The 19015-nt window shown below is 36.5% G+C and overlaps 2 protein-coding genes across 2 annotated transcripts; both read left to right on the forward strand.

Annotated features, from left to right (window-relative positions):
- The first annotated feature begins 4207 nt into the window (after positions 1 to 4207).
- On the forward strand, positions 4208 to 8929 carry LOC132852112 (G-protein coupled receptor family C group 6 member A-like). Its single transcript, XM_060879153.1, has 6 exons — positions 4208 to 4521; positions 4757 to 5045; positions 6180 to 6911; positions 7026 to 7241; positions 7331 to 7448; positions 7663 to 8929. The coding sequence occupies exons 1-6, from the start codon at positions 4325 to 4327 to the stop codon at positions 8757 to 8759; spliced, it is 2649 nt and encodes an 882-aa protein (XP_060735136.1). The 5' UTR covers positions 4208 to 4324; the 3' UTR covers positions 8760 to 8929.
- A 1356-nt stretch (positions 8930 to 10285) lies between these two features.
- pcare1 (photoreceptor cilium actin regulator 1) lies at positions 10286 to 14279 on the forward strand. The gene is made up of 2 exons (XM_060879650.1): positions 10286 to 13877; positions 14162 to 14279. The coding sequence occupies exons 1-2, from the start codon at positions 10576 to 10578 to the stop codon at positions 14277 to 14279; spliced, it is 3420 nt and encodes a 1139-aa protein (XP_060735633.1). The 5' UTR covers positions 10286 to 10575.
- The last annotated feature ends 4736 nt before the right edge of the window (positions 14280 to 19015 follow it).

The following is a 19015-nucleotide window of genomic DNA, read 5'->3' on the forward strand; positions in this document are numbered from 1 at the left end:
CACTTTAGCTAGCTAGCTAGCTATTTACACTATATGGCCAAAAGATTGTGAAAGCCTTGTCCGTCACACCCATATGTGAGTCTTCCCTAAACAGTTGCCAGAAAGCTGACAATAAAGCGAGATCTGTGAATACATGGTATAACAGTGGAAGTTGGAGTGGAAGAACCCGAAGGTCCTGCAAACCAAATGACAAACCAAATGACCTGTGAACCAAATGAACAAATTCTCGACCTAGACAACCATATTCTGTTGGAAATATGATGGAAAGGCTTCGCAGAAGAGTGGAAATAATATTCAAATAATATTCAAAATATCCAAAAGAAGCACATGGTTGTCACGGTCAGATGTGTACACAAATTTAGGCCGTATATGTCTTTCCAACCACCGTCTTCTAACTTTGTCTCTAAGAATGACATGCTAATGAGAATTTCCGTTCATGGAAGACATGTTTAATGTACTAATTTTATTTTTTTATTTATTATCCATGGTAATGGTTATTATCATCCATCATGACTAGCTAACTACTTGCTAATGCATAAACCATGGCTTTCAACATAGAAGCGTTTTGGAGAGTGTAGAAGATTCTACAGAGCATTTGATTCTTTTTTTACAGAGCAGATGACATCTTTTTTTTTTCAGAAACCCCCCCCACCTCATTCCAGGGCTTGAGGTGGGAATACACACTAGATGAGAAATAATTCCATTATATGGCACCTTAAACACATATTCATAGGTGGAACAATTTATTTTAAGCTAATGCATGTACTTGTTTATATATGTATGTGACAAAATATAATTGTATGTGGTATGCTTATGTATGTGACAAATAAAATTTAGATTTGAATTTGACTGTTTGTGGGATTTGGGAGTTAACTACAGAACTCTGAAGAAAGCCATATGAACACAGGAAGAACATGGACCTGTGAGTCAGAAACAGTACAGACCTTCACTGTAATACATTCATTTAATCTTAAGTTGAGTATTTGTAATGGAAAAATAACTGTTCAGTTATTTTATATCATGTCAGACCCAAGTTGTAATACTAAGCAAAACCTCCACCAATTAAATCTGAAACATACTATACAGTATACTAAGATAAAAATCTATTACATTTCATTTTTTCTTCGTATTATTATTCAGATGGGAATACCACTGAAATAGGACATTTAATTTAAATCCAGGAAACAACTGCTAAAAGATGGATCTTACTGCCAAAAATGTATTACCATTTACAGTGTATTACTGTACATGCATTTTTATATGCCTTATTATTACACCCAGAGCACTTTACATTCAATAGCTATTACTCCATAAACCAGTCGACTTCTCATATCCTTCTGGACTCCTGAGGAGATATAAAATCTAACCTTGTCTCACACTTCAAAGTGTTTTAATAAAGGCTTAACAGGTTTCGGTCAGCTTGTTAGCTACGTGAAACACATCCCTCTTTTTATTACTGTACAGTCAATCTTATCAGGAATGCTAAGTCAAATATCATTCTCTGATTAACACAGAAAAGGAAACAGTTTCTGCTTCTGAAAATTGCTGCTGATACAGAGATTTGGTTCTAAAGAAAATTACACAAGAGTAAGTCATGTGGGATGCTTGTAAATAAGTTAACACGAGTATACTTTAGCAGCCAGTTTGAAAACCTTGTGCTGCATTTTTGCAAAACTGCAAAACTGTTTAGACAAAAGTAGATTTCTAAATTGGGTTGTTACTGTACTTAAATCTTGTTTATAATAATCTATACTTTTATCATTTTAAGTAATTACGTAGTACTCTTTATATACACACAAAGCATCACAACATTTTTCTATAATCTTATACAGTATTTGCATAATACTACTTATTAGCAAATATATCCAATTAAGAAAAATAAAGCAAATAACTGTAATGATAATCTACTTTATCTGCTATGTAAATTTTATTTTTATTGTGTGTATATTTTATATTTGTATTGGCAGAGTTATCATGCTTGCTAACATGTGGAGATTAGCAATATAGCTATTGTTTGTTAGTCTTACCTAACAAGATAATATAAGATAAGATAAGATACACCTTTGCAGGGCTGTCTCTCTTGCCTGTCTTTAAAACTTGAGAGCCCTGCCTTTACTGTATTTGTCCCACAATGGGGGAATTTCACTGTTAAAGCAGCCAAGAGTAATAAAATGCAAATGTATGACCATCCTTCTTTGACACCAGAACGTTTTTAAGGCAGACATTTTTTCTTTTCACAATTTTCTACAAGTTTAAAGGAAAAATTGGACTATTTATTTAAAGCACTCGGGTTATTTTGCCACATCTTACACCTTTATCATTATCATTTCCTGGTATAAACCTTTATAAACATTTTATCGCTTCCTCTTTCACATTCTTACAGGGGCATTTACTCTGTTTTACCGGAATGTTTGCTCTTTCTGTTTTATTTAAGCACTATGAGCTTTAAAGCCCATTTATTTGATTACACTGCAAAAGTTGCATCTTAGCAAATGGATAATCTAGGATTTTCTATTACAAGCTTCCATTATACCTGATATAAGTTTATTTAATCTTTTTTTTTTTCACTCCAATTTTTATACTTTATCTGCAGTCTCATTCTACAGGCAGACCATTTTGGTCATTTTAAGTATTCTAATTTATTATTAATTATCTGCCAATACATTAAGAAAATATAATGAAATGAGCAAAAAATGAAATTTGGTTAATTGTGATCCTTTAATAGGTAACACCAGGTAAATTGAAACTAGAATTGAGATTCATGTATTTACATTATTTACTGTTCAGTGTCACCCAAATGAGGATGAGGTCTCTCTCAATGTTTCTTCCTCATATCATCTCAGGGAGATTTTCCCTGCCATCTTCAACTCAGGATTGCTCATTAGAGATAAATGTTAAAGATAATGTTAAATAACAATTTTAAACTTCTGTAAAGCTGCTTTGAGACTATGTCCATTAGTAAAAGTGATATACATATGAATTTAATTAAATTTAAATTTAATGTATATCCACTGCTGTAGTTAATTTAAATATATATATATATATATATGGAGGAGGTGAGCTCACGTATCCTCCGGAGCTCCGTGGAAGCCCGCGAGAGCTCTCCCTCTGCCCAGGGACGGTGCACACATGCCGGGCAGAGCTCCATGGCCAGCGCGTGGGGGCACGGTGGCTTAGTGGTTAGCACGTTCGCCTCACACCTCCAGGGTCGGAGTTCGATTCCCGCCTCCACCTTGTGTGTGTGGAGTTTGCATGTTCTCCCCGTGCCTCGGGGGTTTCCTCCGGGTACTCCGGTTTCCTCCCCCGGTCCAAAGACATGCATGGTAGGTTGATTGGCATCTCTGGAAAATTGTCCCTAGTGTGTGATTGTGTGAGTGAATGAGAGTGTGTGTGCCCTGCGATGGGTTGGCACTCCGTCCAGGGTGTATCCTGCCTTGATGCCCGATGACGCCTGAGATAGGCACAGGCTCCCCGTGACCCGAGGTAGTTCGGATAAGCGGTAGAAGATGAATGAATGAATGAATATATATATATATATATATATATATATATATATATATATATATATATATATATATATATATATATATCTGAAAAATACTATACAGTATACTAAGATAAAAATCTATTACATTTCATTTTTTCTTCATATTATTATTCAGATGGGAATACTACTGAAATATGACATTTAATATAAATCCAGGAAACTACTACTTAAGGATAGGTCTTACTGCCAAAAATGTATTACTATTTACATTGTATTACATGCATTTTTATATGCCTTATTATTACACCCAGAGCACTTTACATTCAATAGCTATTACTCCATAAACCAGTCGACTTCTCATATCCTTCTGGACTCCTGAGGAGATTTAAAATCTACCTTGTCTCACACTTCAAAGTGTTTTAATAAAGGCTTAACAGGTTTTTTATATACTGTATACACATATAATTTGAAATTTTTACTCAATTAACATCATAATTCACAACAAAATGAAACCAAGAGTATGGTTAATGTAAAAATAAATCAAGCACTTGAAATGAAAGAAAAGTATTTTGTGTTCTTTGTGAAGTCTTCTTCTACTCAGGCATGGTGACCTACAAAACTGGTTTCTTTTAAGGAAGTATAATATGTCATTCAGTGTAATGTACAGTAAATGTGGCCTCTCGCTCTTCCATTTCTACGCAACTGCAGGCATTATGAAGCACGTGATGTAGTTTTTTGTCTCTGATAAAAACCAGAATGTCTGCAAAATTTCCCAACTAGTTCATTCTTGTTTCCTTTTCTCCAGTGCTGAATGTGATCTGTTAAACATATGGAGTGATGTTGCTTTGGATGAACATAGTGCTTTCATGCACTGTTTTATCAGTGGCATATTCTGGGTATGTTTGTGATTTTGAAGTGTATAAATGTGGAGCCTTTGCTCCAGGAGACGTATACATAGGAATGCTCAGCTCCTGTTTTTCTAAAGTGGAGAATCTTTATTCACGAGGAGCTCCAGACATTTACAACTGCTCAGAGTGAGTTATTTGCTAAAGTCATTTCTATAGTGTGTTTTCAATTTAACAGTCTCTCTACTATATGTTTCAGTATTTTCTATAATACTACAAAAGACACGGAAAGACGTTCTTGAACAAGCCTAATAACGGCATAGACATGCAAGAATTCTAGAAATGTCTGTTAAACAGTAAACTATTTTCACTGGTAAAGGCTATGTTATGATTATCTAATTGCTTTATTTCTTTATTCTTTCAGATTTAATCTTGTGTCATTTGTCAGGATGCTTTCCTTCATCCACACCATTGAAACCATTAATAATTCCAGCTTCCTGCCTGGGGTACGCATTGGTTACTACATTTGTGACACTTGTTGCGATGCTTCAAAAGCCCTACAGAGTACCCAGCACCTACTGGAATTAAACTTCACTGAAATTGACGAGTGTGAGCTCAATCAAAACCACAAAATTAAGGCGATCGTCGGAGCACGGTACTCTGAAGTGTCGATCAGTGTGGCTCGCTTTCTGAGCCTCTACATGGTGCCACAGGTGATATAGATGTTAAATTATACAGATAGTGTTTTATTGCTTTTTTAACAAAACCAATTTAATTACAGTAATTCCCATATTTCATTCATTTTAGAATGTTGTAATATTTCTTATCCGCTTTTAGTTACATTTAGTTACAATGTAAACAAAAATATATAATATTTTTGTTTGTTATTACTTTTCTATGTTTCTATTTTTTCTATTTAACAGCTATTAACATTCTGTCAACACCCTCTTTTTTCTTTCATTATGACAAATAAATAAATTAATTAAAATAGAATAAAATAAAATAATTAATTAATTAAAAAAAAAAATATTTTTTTTTCTGATAAAACACAAAGCTGTCATTTTTTTTGAAGACAAAAATGAGCTTTTTTTCTTTAATGGAGCATTTTAAACATTTTATTTGCTTAATTAAAATAACAAACAAATATATATTTATATAAAGGCTAATAATTTCTTTATTAGTCGGTCAATTTATGGAAAATGTTAGAATATTGTTTATTTATTTGTTTGTTTGGTTTTTTTTTGGCTTTTTTAATTCTAGTTTAAAACATTTAAAAAACTTATCATGTTACTACAGAAATAATGTGTTTTGTGTTGATGTTGTTTGCCTTTGCTTTATGAAGTTATTGCAACTGATAACTTGAAAATATTGCATGCAAATACAGATTTTGCATTGCTTCAACCAAGATATCTTATGAGAAACACTTATATGGTGAGTTCACCTCAAATTTCAAAGAAATGAATTGCAGTATTCATAGACTGTCATTAGATCTATATCCAAATGCCTGGCTATCCAAAATAGTTATCAATTTTAGCATTAGCATTTAGATTTATTCATTGGATCAGATTTGTATTCAGTCAGAATAGAGGCTAAGCATTGAAATATGCAGTTAAAGAGTAAAAGTCCTGCTTGAATATGCAAGACTGACTCTCAGAGTTTAAGTGAACTCACTGTCATCATCAGTACCCTTGTGTCCAGTGTACAGCAGTTAATATTTTTACTTAAGTGTCAAACACTGGCGCTGATACAATCCTAGAAATATGTATTGAGCTCAGAGCCCTTTTCTAACTAGCACTCAAACTTAACCACTGCTCAAACTACCTTTTTTATGTGTGTGTGTTAAACAGATAAGTGCGAGCTCGTCTGCAAAAGCATTGAGTGACCGTCTGCGCTACCCTTCCTTCCTCCGCACCATACCCAGCGATATCTACCAGACCAAAGCCTTGGCCAAACTCATGTCTCACTTTGAGTGGGAGTGGGTTGGTGTCATTCATGGGGATGATGATTATGGCAAAAACGCCTTACAAGGGTTTCTGGAAAATGCAGAAAATGAGAACATTTGCACTGCCTTCATAGAGCCGTTGCCTCACTACCTAGATTTTAAGGACATTGATATCATGATTCAAAAAGTGGTCCAAACCATCCAAAACTCCACAGCAAAAGTTGTGCTAGTCATCTTAAGAGAAGAACTTGTGCACAAACTTTTCACCGAGGTGATCAAACAGAATATATCACGCACTTGGATAGCCAGTGATGCTTGGTCAGCATCATATAACATCAGTTCCATGAAGGGCATCAACAACATTGGAGATGTGTTCGGTTTCAGCTTTATCACAGGCCCTAGCCCTGGATTTAATGAATATTTGCAAAATCTTGCCATCACCCCAGGTACTGAGAATAGGTTCATAAAAGAATACCAAAAATTGGGGAATAAAAAAGACTACTTAACAAATGTAGTGGATATTAACCAGGCTTATCCTGATCGACTGGCTGTGCTGTCAATCGCTCATTCATTAAAGACGATGTTAAAATGTAACCAAACTGACTGTCCAGGGAACAAGGATTTCCATCCCTATGAGGTAAACACTACATGGAGAAATGTTCTAAATGACTTATATATGATCAGCATGTCATCTGATTTTGTACAAAGGAAATGCTTTACTTAGATTCGTTTGTTTTTTTGTTTTTTTCAGCTTCTCAACGAACTGAAACAGGTCAATTTTACTCTGGATAATCAGAGGTTCTACTTCAATACATCCGGAAATTTTGTCAATGGCTACCATTTGATGCACTGGTCACAAAATGAGTCTAATGGAAAAAGAGAGTTTGTTGTTGTTGGGGGATACCAACTTGAGCAAGAACATGTTAACATCGATAAATATTTTCATTGGTATAATAATAATAATAAGGTGAGTGATGTACAGTAATCCATATTTGGAGATACAAAAACGTGAATTTAAAAATAAAAATCCTTATTATAATGAATCATTTATTTCAGATACCAATATCCATATGCTCTGATGTCTGCCCTCCTGGCAAAGCAAAAAAGCTTTCAAAACCATCCTGCTGTCATGAGTGCATAGAGTGTTTGGAGGGCACGTACTCTAATAGCACAAGTGAGTATTACACTGTGGCAGATAAATTCATTAATACAGTATGTATACTTACACAAAGGTTGCTACGTTGCTACAAATTGTACATATTACACATGCATTGCACCAAAAAAACAAAGACCAAAGAGAGCAATTTTCCAAAAGTGTACCAAAATAATTTATTATTATAATAATTATATAAAATTCTAATTTTTTTATTATTATAATTTATTTTTAGATCTTCCGAACTGTCTCCCGTGCCAAAATGGGACATGGTCACGAAAAGGATGGACATACTGTGAACCAAAGAAAGAAGTCTATTGGAAGTGGAATGGGCCACAAGCGATAATTTTCCTAGTGTTTGACATTGCCGGATTTCTCCTCTTGTTTATGAACCTGATTATCTACTTGGTGTTTCGTGACAGTCCAGTCATCAAACAAGCTGGAGGCTACATTTACCTTCTCATTATGGTAGGGTTAGCGCTTAGCTATACCAGCGTCATAGTCTATATCGGTAGACCCAACGTTTATCAGTGTAGCGCACGGCAGATCCTATATGGCTTAGGCTTCTCACTAACCATCTCATGTATCCTGGTAAAAGCCTTACGCACGTTTATAGCGTTTCTTCCTCCACACCGCCAACACAATTTCAAAAAATTCTACAAGCCTCCTGTCATTATTGGCTTTGGTGTCTTCGTTCAAGTCCTCATTTGCATGTTTTGGCTCATTTTTGATTCCCCATCTGAGGAGACCCTGACGACTATTGACACCATGGATATCATAGTGCAGTGTAAAGAAGGTTCTGGCATGGGATTTGGTTTCATGCTTTGCTACATAGCCTTGCTTGCAATTATCTGCTTTATTCTGGCTTTTAAAGGAAGAAAGGTTCCTCAGCGCTTCAACGAAACTGGACATATTATCCTCAGCATGTTGATATTTCTGTTTGTATGGGTGTGCTTCGCTCCGATATACATCGCCAAGATCACAGAGCGCAACTCAATTCAGGCTGCAGCTATCTTGGTTTCTTCGTATGGAATTATCTTCTGTCACTTTGCCCCCAAATGGTACATGGCCCTTTGCAAGAAGAAGGATGAGGTCACTAGAGAGGCCTATATTGCACAGGCATGCAATTACAGATCATCAATTGGCTCCATCCTTACTACTTCTTCAGGGGTCGGGTCACTTAGTTCAGAAACTGGACTCCACCTCTCAGTTTCACAGAACTTAGAAAATACTGGGATTAGCACAATTAGCTTAGAATGTATTATGAATGAAAATAAATCCTGTAACTATCAGCCGATCATACGGAAAAGGTTACGCAGAAGATCTATTTAAAGGATTTTAAATCTCCCCACCTAGAAGTATTATGATTCCAAGCATCTAATGTTTACATATTGCTTTATGTTTTAACATGGACAACGTTATGCACTAAGTAATACAATTTTTGCCTTGATTATTCCTTTTTTTTTTTTTTTTTTAAATTGTTCCCTTTTGAAGGAAATGAGATGTCCATTGTTTTGTGTTATTTATTGACTTTTTTATACCTTTTTTATATGTTATGTATTTTGCCACTATGTGTATTGTACTATATGTTATGAAGACTTTTCCTTTAAACCATGATGTGATATTTTATAAAAATGATGTAATGTCATGTCAGAGTGTTTGGAATAAAAATCTATCTATCTATCTATCTATCTATCTATCTATCTATCATACATGCATACATACATACATACATACATACATACATACATACATACATACAAATCCTGGTGAGATGTGTAATTGATGACTGCTGCATTAATAGGTAAGTATATACAACTTTTCTCTGCTGCTTTTGTCCTGCTGACACAAGTTTTAATGTGGTTTGATGCTTTTCTGTTTAGCACAGCTGTAAAGACTGGTGAATGGGGTCACCTTCGTGTCATCCTGAGCCAGTCTGCCTGCAAAACCGCTACTCACTAGATGCTTTTTATTGTTGCTTTTAATCTCTATTATTAACTATACAGTAGAGACACAGTATACAGTCTATCTTTAGCTATAGCTATAAACAGAGAGAAGAGACTATTTTCAGATAGCTGAGGTCCCTCGCTAGCTTCCTGGCTGTAGTCCAAATAGATAGCTGTTAACAGTGTTTGGGTGGTACACTCAAATAATTGCACCTGGAGAACTCATTTTTCCTGCAAGGTTCTCAAGTCAGCCTGTAATGCTTCCTGTTAGGATGCTCTTTTTGGTGTGAGATTATAAACACACACACACACACACACACACACACACACACACAACATGCACGTATATACCTTATAAGTGGTTGCACCTTGTGTGTAAAAGTCTGATCAATTCATTCTCTACCATTAATTTCTTTCTGTAAAGAACTTCTTCAGAGAAAAAGCTATTGCATTTATACCTTGTTGCCTCTACCTCTTACTTCTCACACCACAAGATATATAAGCACAGTGAACAAGGAAGCAAAAGCAAAGACATTCTCTTTCTTTAATCTGATTGCTACCAGCTCGGGTTTCTTTCCAATATCACATGTTTGAAATCAGTATTCAAGTTGGCTAAGTAAAGCACAAGCCATGTAAGGATTGTGTCAGCGTGTTAATTTTGCTAAGACGTTTAACTAGCATGGGAGAAAGAAAAAAGTAAATATATCTAATGTTTCATGCTATGTAACACAACAGTGCTGGTTGGGCTATAAAAAGCCACCTGAAAAAAGCCCTGATTATCTTAATGAGCTTAACGACTTGTAAGTGTGTGAGTTTCGTTTGCTTGAACATGACATGTGCGTATGCTGAGGACTACGGTCAAATCCTCTCTAATCCCTTCAGCTGCTTGTCCTTCACAAGGTGCACCTTTTTGAAGCTGGTGGCTATGTTCTGTCTGCCCACTACAAAAAAAAGGAAAAACAATTCAAGGAATATTTAAAAATCAGTTTAAAAATAGAATGTATTTTTCGTTTTATTCCAACGGACACATACAGACTGTCAAACGCAAACGCGTGCTCAATGGTTAACCATCTGACAATGACAAGTACAGCTGTTGGGTAAGGCTTTAAACCTACCTTATTTCTGATGGAGCATTTTACCTCTTTATATGCCTGGATTTACAAATTTGACTTCTAAAAACTTAAAAAAGAGAAAGCTTTAAGATGGGTTGTTCCCCATCAAGGGGAAATAAATTCAGTGGAGTGCAGGGACCATTCAGTAAAGGGAAAACTTTGCTGCCAGGGACCAACAGAACCTCAGAGGATGGACAATCCGATGATGGAGGAAATGCAAGCTCTGGCGGTGGTGAAACAGATGGAGAAGCTTGTGAAAGGAGGACAATAGAAGAAAAGAGACTGGGCAGCGATACAATTTCTGTTCCTTCAGTCAAGAAACACTCTGCAGGTGAACATGAGATGGCAAAGATTACCTCAGAAAGACTGGACACGCAAGAGATTTCAATACATTTATCATCCGAAAGAAAAGAGAAATGCACAAAAAAGGAAGATGAAAAGAAATATGAGAAAAGGGTTGCAAGGAAGAAAAAGGATAAAAAAAATGTAAAACCAAGCAAAAAGAAAGATAAGAGGGGAGTATTTGCAGCTGAAAAGAAGGTGGACTTTCCAGAGAAACTTGTGAAAGCCCATCAAGCAGCATATGGATATCTTAATCCCAGTATTGACAAATATGAATTGCTTTTGGGCTTATTAGATCATGCGGCACAAACTCACATTTCTTTGCAACCCATGACTGCGTTTATGGCTCTGCAGTATGAAGAGTTCAACCAAGGCCTAGAAACAATTGTTGAAGAAGGGGAGAAGCTTTTAAAAGACCATGGGGGATATTTGGCTTGGCCATGCAATATGAAAAATCATTCTTCTTCCGGAAAATCCAGTACCACTGAACCCCCACCCGATTTACTTCAACAGCTTCTCCAGTTTACTGTCCAGAGGATGTGTCTTGTGGGACAATCTGTGAAAGGGATTGGAGACACAGCCCTTGAGGAGGCAGTGGATTATTTTTCATCTATATCTGAAGTCCTAGAGGAAAAACTAAATGGAAAGCGTGCAGTTGAAGCTAGGCTAATGCAGCTGCTAACTAGAATTGAAGTTGCCACCTTACAAAGAACCGGACCAGAGGATTCAACATTGTTTAGTGAAGACAGTGGCATTGGTGTGGAAAGCGGGTCACTGGCTGGATCGGACAGACAGTGCCACCGCAGAGAAAGCAGTGAATCAACTGAATCTAGTCACACAGTTATTTACAGTCCTGAAAACTCTACCCCCATCCACCAAGGCTCCTCCAAATGTCAGCTTAATCAAAAAATCAGCCACAGCAGCTCTGTAACCTCCATCGACTCCACTTGTACTTTTACAGGTATGGTGTTCGGAGACACAGAATCTTTGCTTGGGTCTGCCTCCTTAGATGATGGTGAGGGAGAAGAAGAGGACAACAGTGAGGGCAACGAGGAAGAACATGTTGGGGGTAAAATGAGGACACGTTCAAGCTTTTCTCAACCTGAGCCTAACCATCATACACCATGCATGCCTGTAAAGCGTATAGAAAACCCACAAAATGTAGAGATGACATTAAAAATGAAGGATGCCATTAGTGAACGGATTCATTTTGTTGCCTCTCAGCATTCAGGAGAAAAGATAAAAACTAGAATCTCAAAAACCAATGACCAACAGTGGATAGAAGAGGGTGAAAAAAGTCCCAAAAGACCACAGTCAGCTACTCATCAAGCAACTAAGAGAAAAACAAGTTGTTCTGTTACAAAACAGCATCGTTCAAGATCAGCAGAGTCTCTTCGTAGTAAAGCAGATGACCCCACACTTCTTGAACTGGAAAGAACACAAAAAGAGTTGAGTAAAAGGCTGGAAAAAATGGGAAAGGTTAAAACTGAACAAAATGTAAAAAAAGAGATTTCAAAGCCAAAAAAGAAAGCACAGTTTAGTCAGCTGCATAATTTAAATTTAACTTCATCAAACAGTCATCAAAAGGCACTAAGTCAAAAGATAGTTGCAGGAAATCAGGAGAATGAAAAGGACAAAAAGAAAATCTTTAAAACTGCTAAAGGACCTATGAAGGCAACATCTCTTTCAAGTCCACCACCATCACCCCAACAACTCTTAGCAATGTGTCCCAGAGGAAATTCTGTAAAGAAACTGATTGACACCTTCAGTCAGGGAATGGAGGAAAGTAAACAGTTTCATGAGAGTTCAAAAGGGCTTGGACCTCTTAAAGGGGTTAGGAAGTATGGAGTTCCTGTCATCCCAGGTTGGGGAAGTGAAGAGTCATTTTCAAGGATTAAAAATGACAACAACAACAATAAAAATGAATCGACAACCTTGGAGAATCAAGATAATATTGACTTGGACAACCTACCACCACCTCCTCTGGAGGTCCTCATGGATAATTCTTTTGAACATGTAGAAATGAGCAAAACAGATGAAAAAATGAACAGAGGGAGACAGTCTACCATGCCAAAGACAACCGGCATGTCTCAAAAACTCCGCACATCCCTGCAAACTGTTACAGTACTACCTAGCAAGGGAAGTGTGAGAAAGAGTTCTAACAGCATATCGCCTGCACAAAATATTGCCCTGCACCCCAGTGGGGTGGCTAAGAATAGCCAAGTTGCTTCAACAACTAGTGCAGAGCTGAGGAATGAAGAGGCTGCCTCACTTTACAAACAAGCTCGGAAAATTATTCACTTGCGTTATTCATCTAATTCTCCCACAGAGAAACCTTCTGCTGACAATGGCAACATTCAACAGCTCACGCAAAGCAGTATTGAAAGAAATCAGGAAGATACAAAGGTCCCTGAAACAGTGCCTTTCAGTGCAACTGCTGAAAATCAATCACCTGATACTCCAGCTGTATCCAGGACCCGCATGTTACCTTCTACACCTATTGCTAACCGGAGGTTACCCTGTCCTCCTGTTTCTAAAAAACAATCGATTTCGTCCAGTTCATCCAGTCCAATAATATTTCGCAAACTTCCTACACCACCTCCTGATAACCAACGGACATTACCTAGTACCCCCACTACTCAATATTCCATGCCAAGCTGCATTTCTGGAGTTGCCTTCCCTCTAAAGGCACCATCTCCCCCTGCCTCACCGAAGGTGCAGCGAAGGTTTCGAGAGAATAATATTGAGGACTCTGCTTCAAGAGTATTTAGCAATGCTCGCTCAGTGTTTTGTCCAGCCTCACCATCTATGTTTGAGTCAAAACCGTTTCCAGTACCTAAACCCCCACAGACATGGACCTCCTCTGGAAGTAGCATACTACCTCGCCCCTGGGCTGAGCGTGGTAGGATTCCTATGTCTGTCCGCGGGCCACAGCCTTTCATTCGGCGTAGTCAGTCAGACCGAAGACCAAGCCTCAGCCATCCACCTAGAGCTCCAGTAGTATCTATTGCACAGTCGTGTGGAAGTGAACCAGCTATCAGTACACAAGGGTGAGTAATTTATTGTAGTTCCAGACTTGTCAGTATTTGTATCTGTACCCAAGTGGTTGCTAACTAGGCCACACCAACAGAAAATGACATTCTTTGCATTGGTATTACTATTAAGAAAAAACAACTCATAAAAGATCAAATTACTGTTTATTGGAACAAGGTACCAAGTGAATGCTAATTCCTTACAATTATTAGCCTATCTTAGTGACCCATTGCTGGTACTCTTGACCCCATTCTGTAATCTAGATCAATGTAAATAACCATGCTTTGCTTCCCTGCTACAGGTTGGAAGATTCTCCAATCAGAGATACCTGGAACAAGCAGCTGGAGCTCAGAGAAGCAAATCGCTCTTCCTCACACCCAGACCTGTGCATTGTAGGCCAGGCCTTACAATGTGAATGACATTATAGGAAGGGCCAAATAGGATTATGGATTAGTAAATGTAAATGCGATTAAGACTGTTTTCAACTGGGATGAGGAGGCATATTGCTGAGAAACATTCTTTACTTTATATATTTGCCTTTATAATCTTAATGTATTTGTAAATAAAATATATTCTTAAAACTGTACAGTTAGCGTATGAGCATTTTGATGTCTTCTTGCTGACTAAATGACTACAATACCAGCACCAGAAAACATCATACAGAGAGCAGACGTGGTTTAAAATTACAATCACTAAGATGTGAAAAGTATTCTGTAAACATGCACCATTGCAAATGATCATGATTATTACTGTCATAGGCCTCTGTATATCCAGGAGCCTTAAAGCATTTATTTTTTAAGCCGTAAGCTGCATTTTTCTTTGTTTGGCAAAGCAACACATATCTAACACAGATTGATTGCAAACCAACATTATATTATATAGTATATAACTGTCAAATGCATTGCAGTTACACAAAAGAAATAAAATCAAACTTGTTATTTACATTTTTAGTATACACCCTTTTCCAGAGTGACTTACATTTTTATTTCAATTTATACAACTGAGGATTAAGAGCCTTGCTGAGGGACCCAGCAGTGGCACTTTGGTGAACCTGGGATTCAAACTTACAACCTTCTGATCAATAGTCCAAAGCCTCAACTACTAGGGTATCACAACCCCCAAATGTGAGAATTAATGTGATTCATAGATGAGGTAACACACATCATGAATCTAGAACAAAATTGTATGTTGCTCATGTCTTATTAACGAGAATAACATATTTCATGACAACTTTGTCAAAGACAAATTCTGAAGAACCATTAAGAATGTTTATAACATAAAAAGGTTAATTGTAAAAACCTTAAAACAAGAATAAAATAAAAAGCATGTTAACACACAACTTTCTACTTACATGACCACTCTACATGGAATTAAGCAAACATTTATACATTAAAAAAATTTATAAGTACTAAATAAATAAATAAATAAATAAACAAATAATAATAATAATAATAATAATAATAATAATAATAATAATAATAATAACAAAATAAAGATAATTAAATGATTTAGCTTTTAGCAACTTTTCATACCTTAGCAAGCTACGTAGTATGTTAATTTCTATTTTTCAAAAGGTTACTAGAAAGTAGCATGTAAACAACCATATGTGTCTTTGGTTTTCTCTATTGTCATAGATGATAAGCTTGTCAAAGACTAATGTTAACTGTTTAGGAGAAAAAAAAAGACTAATCCATGATATACTATTTTCATTTTTCTGGTAAGGCATAAACTATATGGCCAAAATATAAACCTCTAACAAGTCCACCTTTACTGTTATAATAAACTTCTCTCTTCTGAGAAAGCTTTTTATTAGATTTTAGAGTGTGGATTTGGGGATTCGTGCTCATTCATCCGTAAGAGCACTAGTAAGGTCAGGAACTGATGTCTGTCAGCAAGACCTGGCACGCACCAGGAGACTTAATTCATCCCAAATGTTCATTCATAGGTTCATAGTGGTTGAGGTCATGGCTCTGTGCAAGCAACGCAAGTTCTTTCACAACAACCTTGAAAAACCTCTAGCTCACGTGGTGCTCAGGGGCATGTGCATGCTTTTATAGTTTTGAGACGTGTAGTTTTAAATGATGGGAAACCTTGAAGCTACAGCAACACTTATGCCCACATACGGGTGTAATGGTCGAGTGTCTGTATACTTTTGGCCGTATAGGGTATATGAAGAGCGTTTTGTTTAGCCTTTCGAAGAGGCACATACTGTAGTTGTCTGTGAACGTTCCCAGTCATCAATGACACGTACCATTGAATGGAATGTAAATAACCAGTTTCCTCCACAGCTCATACAGTAGATGTGTTTTTAAAAACAATTTTGAGGGGAATTTCTAATGATTCATCGCAACTAATGCATCGCAGCAAATCTTTAGTTGTTTTGCTTTTTTTTGTCTTGGGGATTATAATGACACTGTTGTCTAACTTGTTTGCATTCCACTTGTCTTCATGGCCACCATTTCCTTTTCCCATCAACGATCACACTTCCTGTATGTTAAGATAGATAGATAGATAGATAGATAGATAGATAGATAGATAGATAGATAGATAGATAGATAGATAGATAGATAGATAGACGGACGGACGGACGGACAGACAGACAGAATAAGGATTTAAGAATAAAGTATTAAGTTACTGAGAATTAAAGTGATATATAATAATAAAAGGCATCTCAGCTGTAGGAAGTCAGCTGTCAGTTGACAGACTCTTGATTATTGAAATAGCCTAAAAGCATGTTACAGTGTTATGAAATAGAACGTAATACCACTAAAGTCTTTGTTTTTATTTTAATAAGATTTCACCTGAATGACAAGGTGACTAAACTCATCCTGTGAAACCTTGGATTGTAAAGCGTACTTCTTTAGTTGCATGTATTGTATGACTCAACCTGTCATAACATTTCGGGGCTCTATACATGTTTTTTTATTCAATTCATCTTCCCATAAGACTTGATGTAATGTTGTAATGTTGAGACGATTGTTAGTATATTATGATTTGATACATGTATTTTTTCCTTCATACATATTAGAGCTTCATTGTCGAACATATCAGAATCGTCTTTCTTTAAATACTTTCAAAATCTAGGCAAAATAAAGCTAATTAAATGAAACAGGCATAAATGCTTTTGTAAGCATTGCTTTGTAAGCATTTGCTTTTGTAAGCAAAAAGAGCAAATTGCTCCTGTTTGAGAAACCTCAGGTTTGTCTACATAATAAATATGTGTTAATCTATAATTTCTTGAGTTAAACTTTTTCTTAGGTTTAATCATCTGATTAAATGGACATTACAGATGTCTTAATCCTGGTCAATTCCATAATTATTATCCATATTGATTGAAGCAGTTTGTGCTTTCAAGCAATAGTAGAATAAACTAAAAAAAGTGTAAATAGAAAACTGTATAAAACACACATAACAAAAAAATTTGCAAAACAGAAATGAGAAAATGCTGTAAATACCAAATGGACAGAAAAAATCACTGATGAAAGTGGATACAGAGCCGGTTTAGGGCAGAGCTTAAGCAGTAATTTTATACTAAGGAACGGATTAAGGCCCTGTGAAAAACACAGCAAAGTTTCCAGTAAAGGAAAATAAAGATCACTTGTTGATCTCTTTTAATCCTAAAGCATGTAAACTAAGACCACTGTTAATTAGAATGACATTGTCAAGGTCAGAATTTAGCAGGACCTGACCCTTTTAACTCCAGACTTTTTAGCTTCTTTCTAATTTCATAATAATTCATAGTCGGTCATGGTAGCTTAGTGGTTAAGGTGTTGGACTGCTGATTGGAAGGTGATTGTTAAAATTTCAGGGCCACCAAGCTGTCACTCCTGGGCCCCTGAGCAAGGCCCTTAACCCTCATTTGCTTAGCTGTATAAATGAGATTAAATGTAAGACGCTCTGGATAAGAGTGTCTGCCAAATGCCATAAATGTAAATGTCAGTCAGTCAAAAAGATGAATAACTAAAGTAGGATGGTGTGAGGCAGACTGATGTTATCACCCTGCAGTTGATTTTCCAATGAAATCACACCCAAGGCATTTGACTTTTTATCACAACAATCTACCAAGACTAACAACCCCACCCAATAGATAGCTCTCCCTCATCATACCACAGCTACCAACCCAGGAGGGTCAAGGCTAACCCACGCTTCCTTCAAAAAACATGTGAAACCAGCCACCCACTTTTTTTCCAACTGCTGCTCATGCTATATCTCAGGGCAGCATAAACAGACTAGCGTTTTCTGCCCTCCTCCACATACATGAGCCCACAGATGCCAGGAATTAAGTGGTGTTCCTGTGATTGACATAGAGAGAGATAGCATGATACCCTGCTTACCCTGAAAGCGTGATCATTTATGCTCTTTTTTGATATCTAGCCACATTTGGCTGAGGCATTTTCAGGATTTAAACAATGCATAAAACACTTTTCCGTCACACCATTCAGGAGACTTTTCAGCCATTTATCGTAAGAACAAATGCTAAACAACTTAGCATACAAGATATTGCTTATGTGACAAGACAGTTGTTCCTTACCAGCATAAATTCTTTCCTGTCTGTCTGACTTAAAACTATAGACTTCCTTCCAAAAACTTTAATAAATATCATCTCAGAGAAAATTTTAAAACCACATTTTTTATGTGGTGTGACCATACAAAAAAATAATAAAAAATTACGGTGCTCATGAATAAATGTTCACCAGATCCAACAAATTAGCCATGTATTAAAGAAGGTATATTAAATGGCTCATTTTTGTATTCATTTCATCAATGAACTTGTTTTGTGTCCTGTGACTGTAGCAATTGTGTTTAAGTAGCTGATCTTGTTTTCTGCACAACATTCCATTCCCCCTCCATTCTTCCAGTGATTACATCAGATTTTACAAGAAAGGTTCATAAAAAAGTTCCAGATTAGTGACACAAAATTCCATCCACAAAGTGTTTTCTCTGGTAGTTCAAATTTAGTATGAATAATTCTGGAGATTTTGCCTTATCGATTACTATAACAACTATGGTAATTACAATACAATCTGTTCTGTAATTTATATCCACACATTATCTTCATATTATATACTAACCTGTCAATGTGGTCAAGTAATACTTCCTCAAACACACTAAGATCAAATAAGATAGGCGAGAAAGTCACATCTATTACACCCCC

Source organism: Tachysurus vachellii, chromosome 10 (genome assembly GCF_030014155.1).
Source record: "Tachysurus vachellii isolate PV-2020 chromosome 10, HZAU_Pvac_v1, whole genome shotgun sequence".
NCBI lineage: Eukaryota > Metazoa > Chordata > Actinopteri > Siluriformes > Bagridae > Tachysurus > Tachysurus vachellii.

What these genes read in the sequence shown, in the direction of transcription:
- pcare1 (XM_060879650.1), top strand. Translation starts at nt 10,576, where the DNA reads ATGGGTTGTTCCCCATCAAGGGGAAATAAATTCAGTGGAGTGCAGGGA. An exon ending in CCAGCTATCAGTACACAAGG is followed by an intron (nt 13,878 to 14,161) that starts GTGAGTAATTTA and finishes TCCCTGCTACAG; the next exon opens with GTTGGAAGATTCTCCAATCA.
- LOC132852112 (XM_060879153.1), top strand. Translation starts at nt 4,325, where the DNA reads ATGTTGCTTTGGATGAACATAGTGCTTTCATGCACTGTTTTATCAGTG. An exon ending in GCCTCTACATGGTGCCACAG is followed by an intron (nt 5,046 to 6,179) that starts GTGATATAGATG and finishes TGTGTTAAACAG; the next exon opens with ATAAGTGCGAGCTCGTCTGC. An exon ending in AGGATTTCCATCCCTATGAG is followed by an intron (nt 6,912 to 7,025) that starts GTAAACACTACA and finishes TGTTTTTTTCAG; the next exon opens with CTTCTCAACGAACTGAAACA.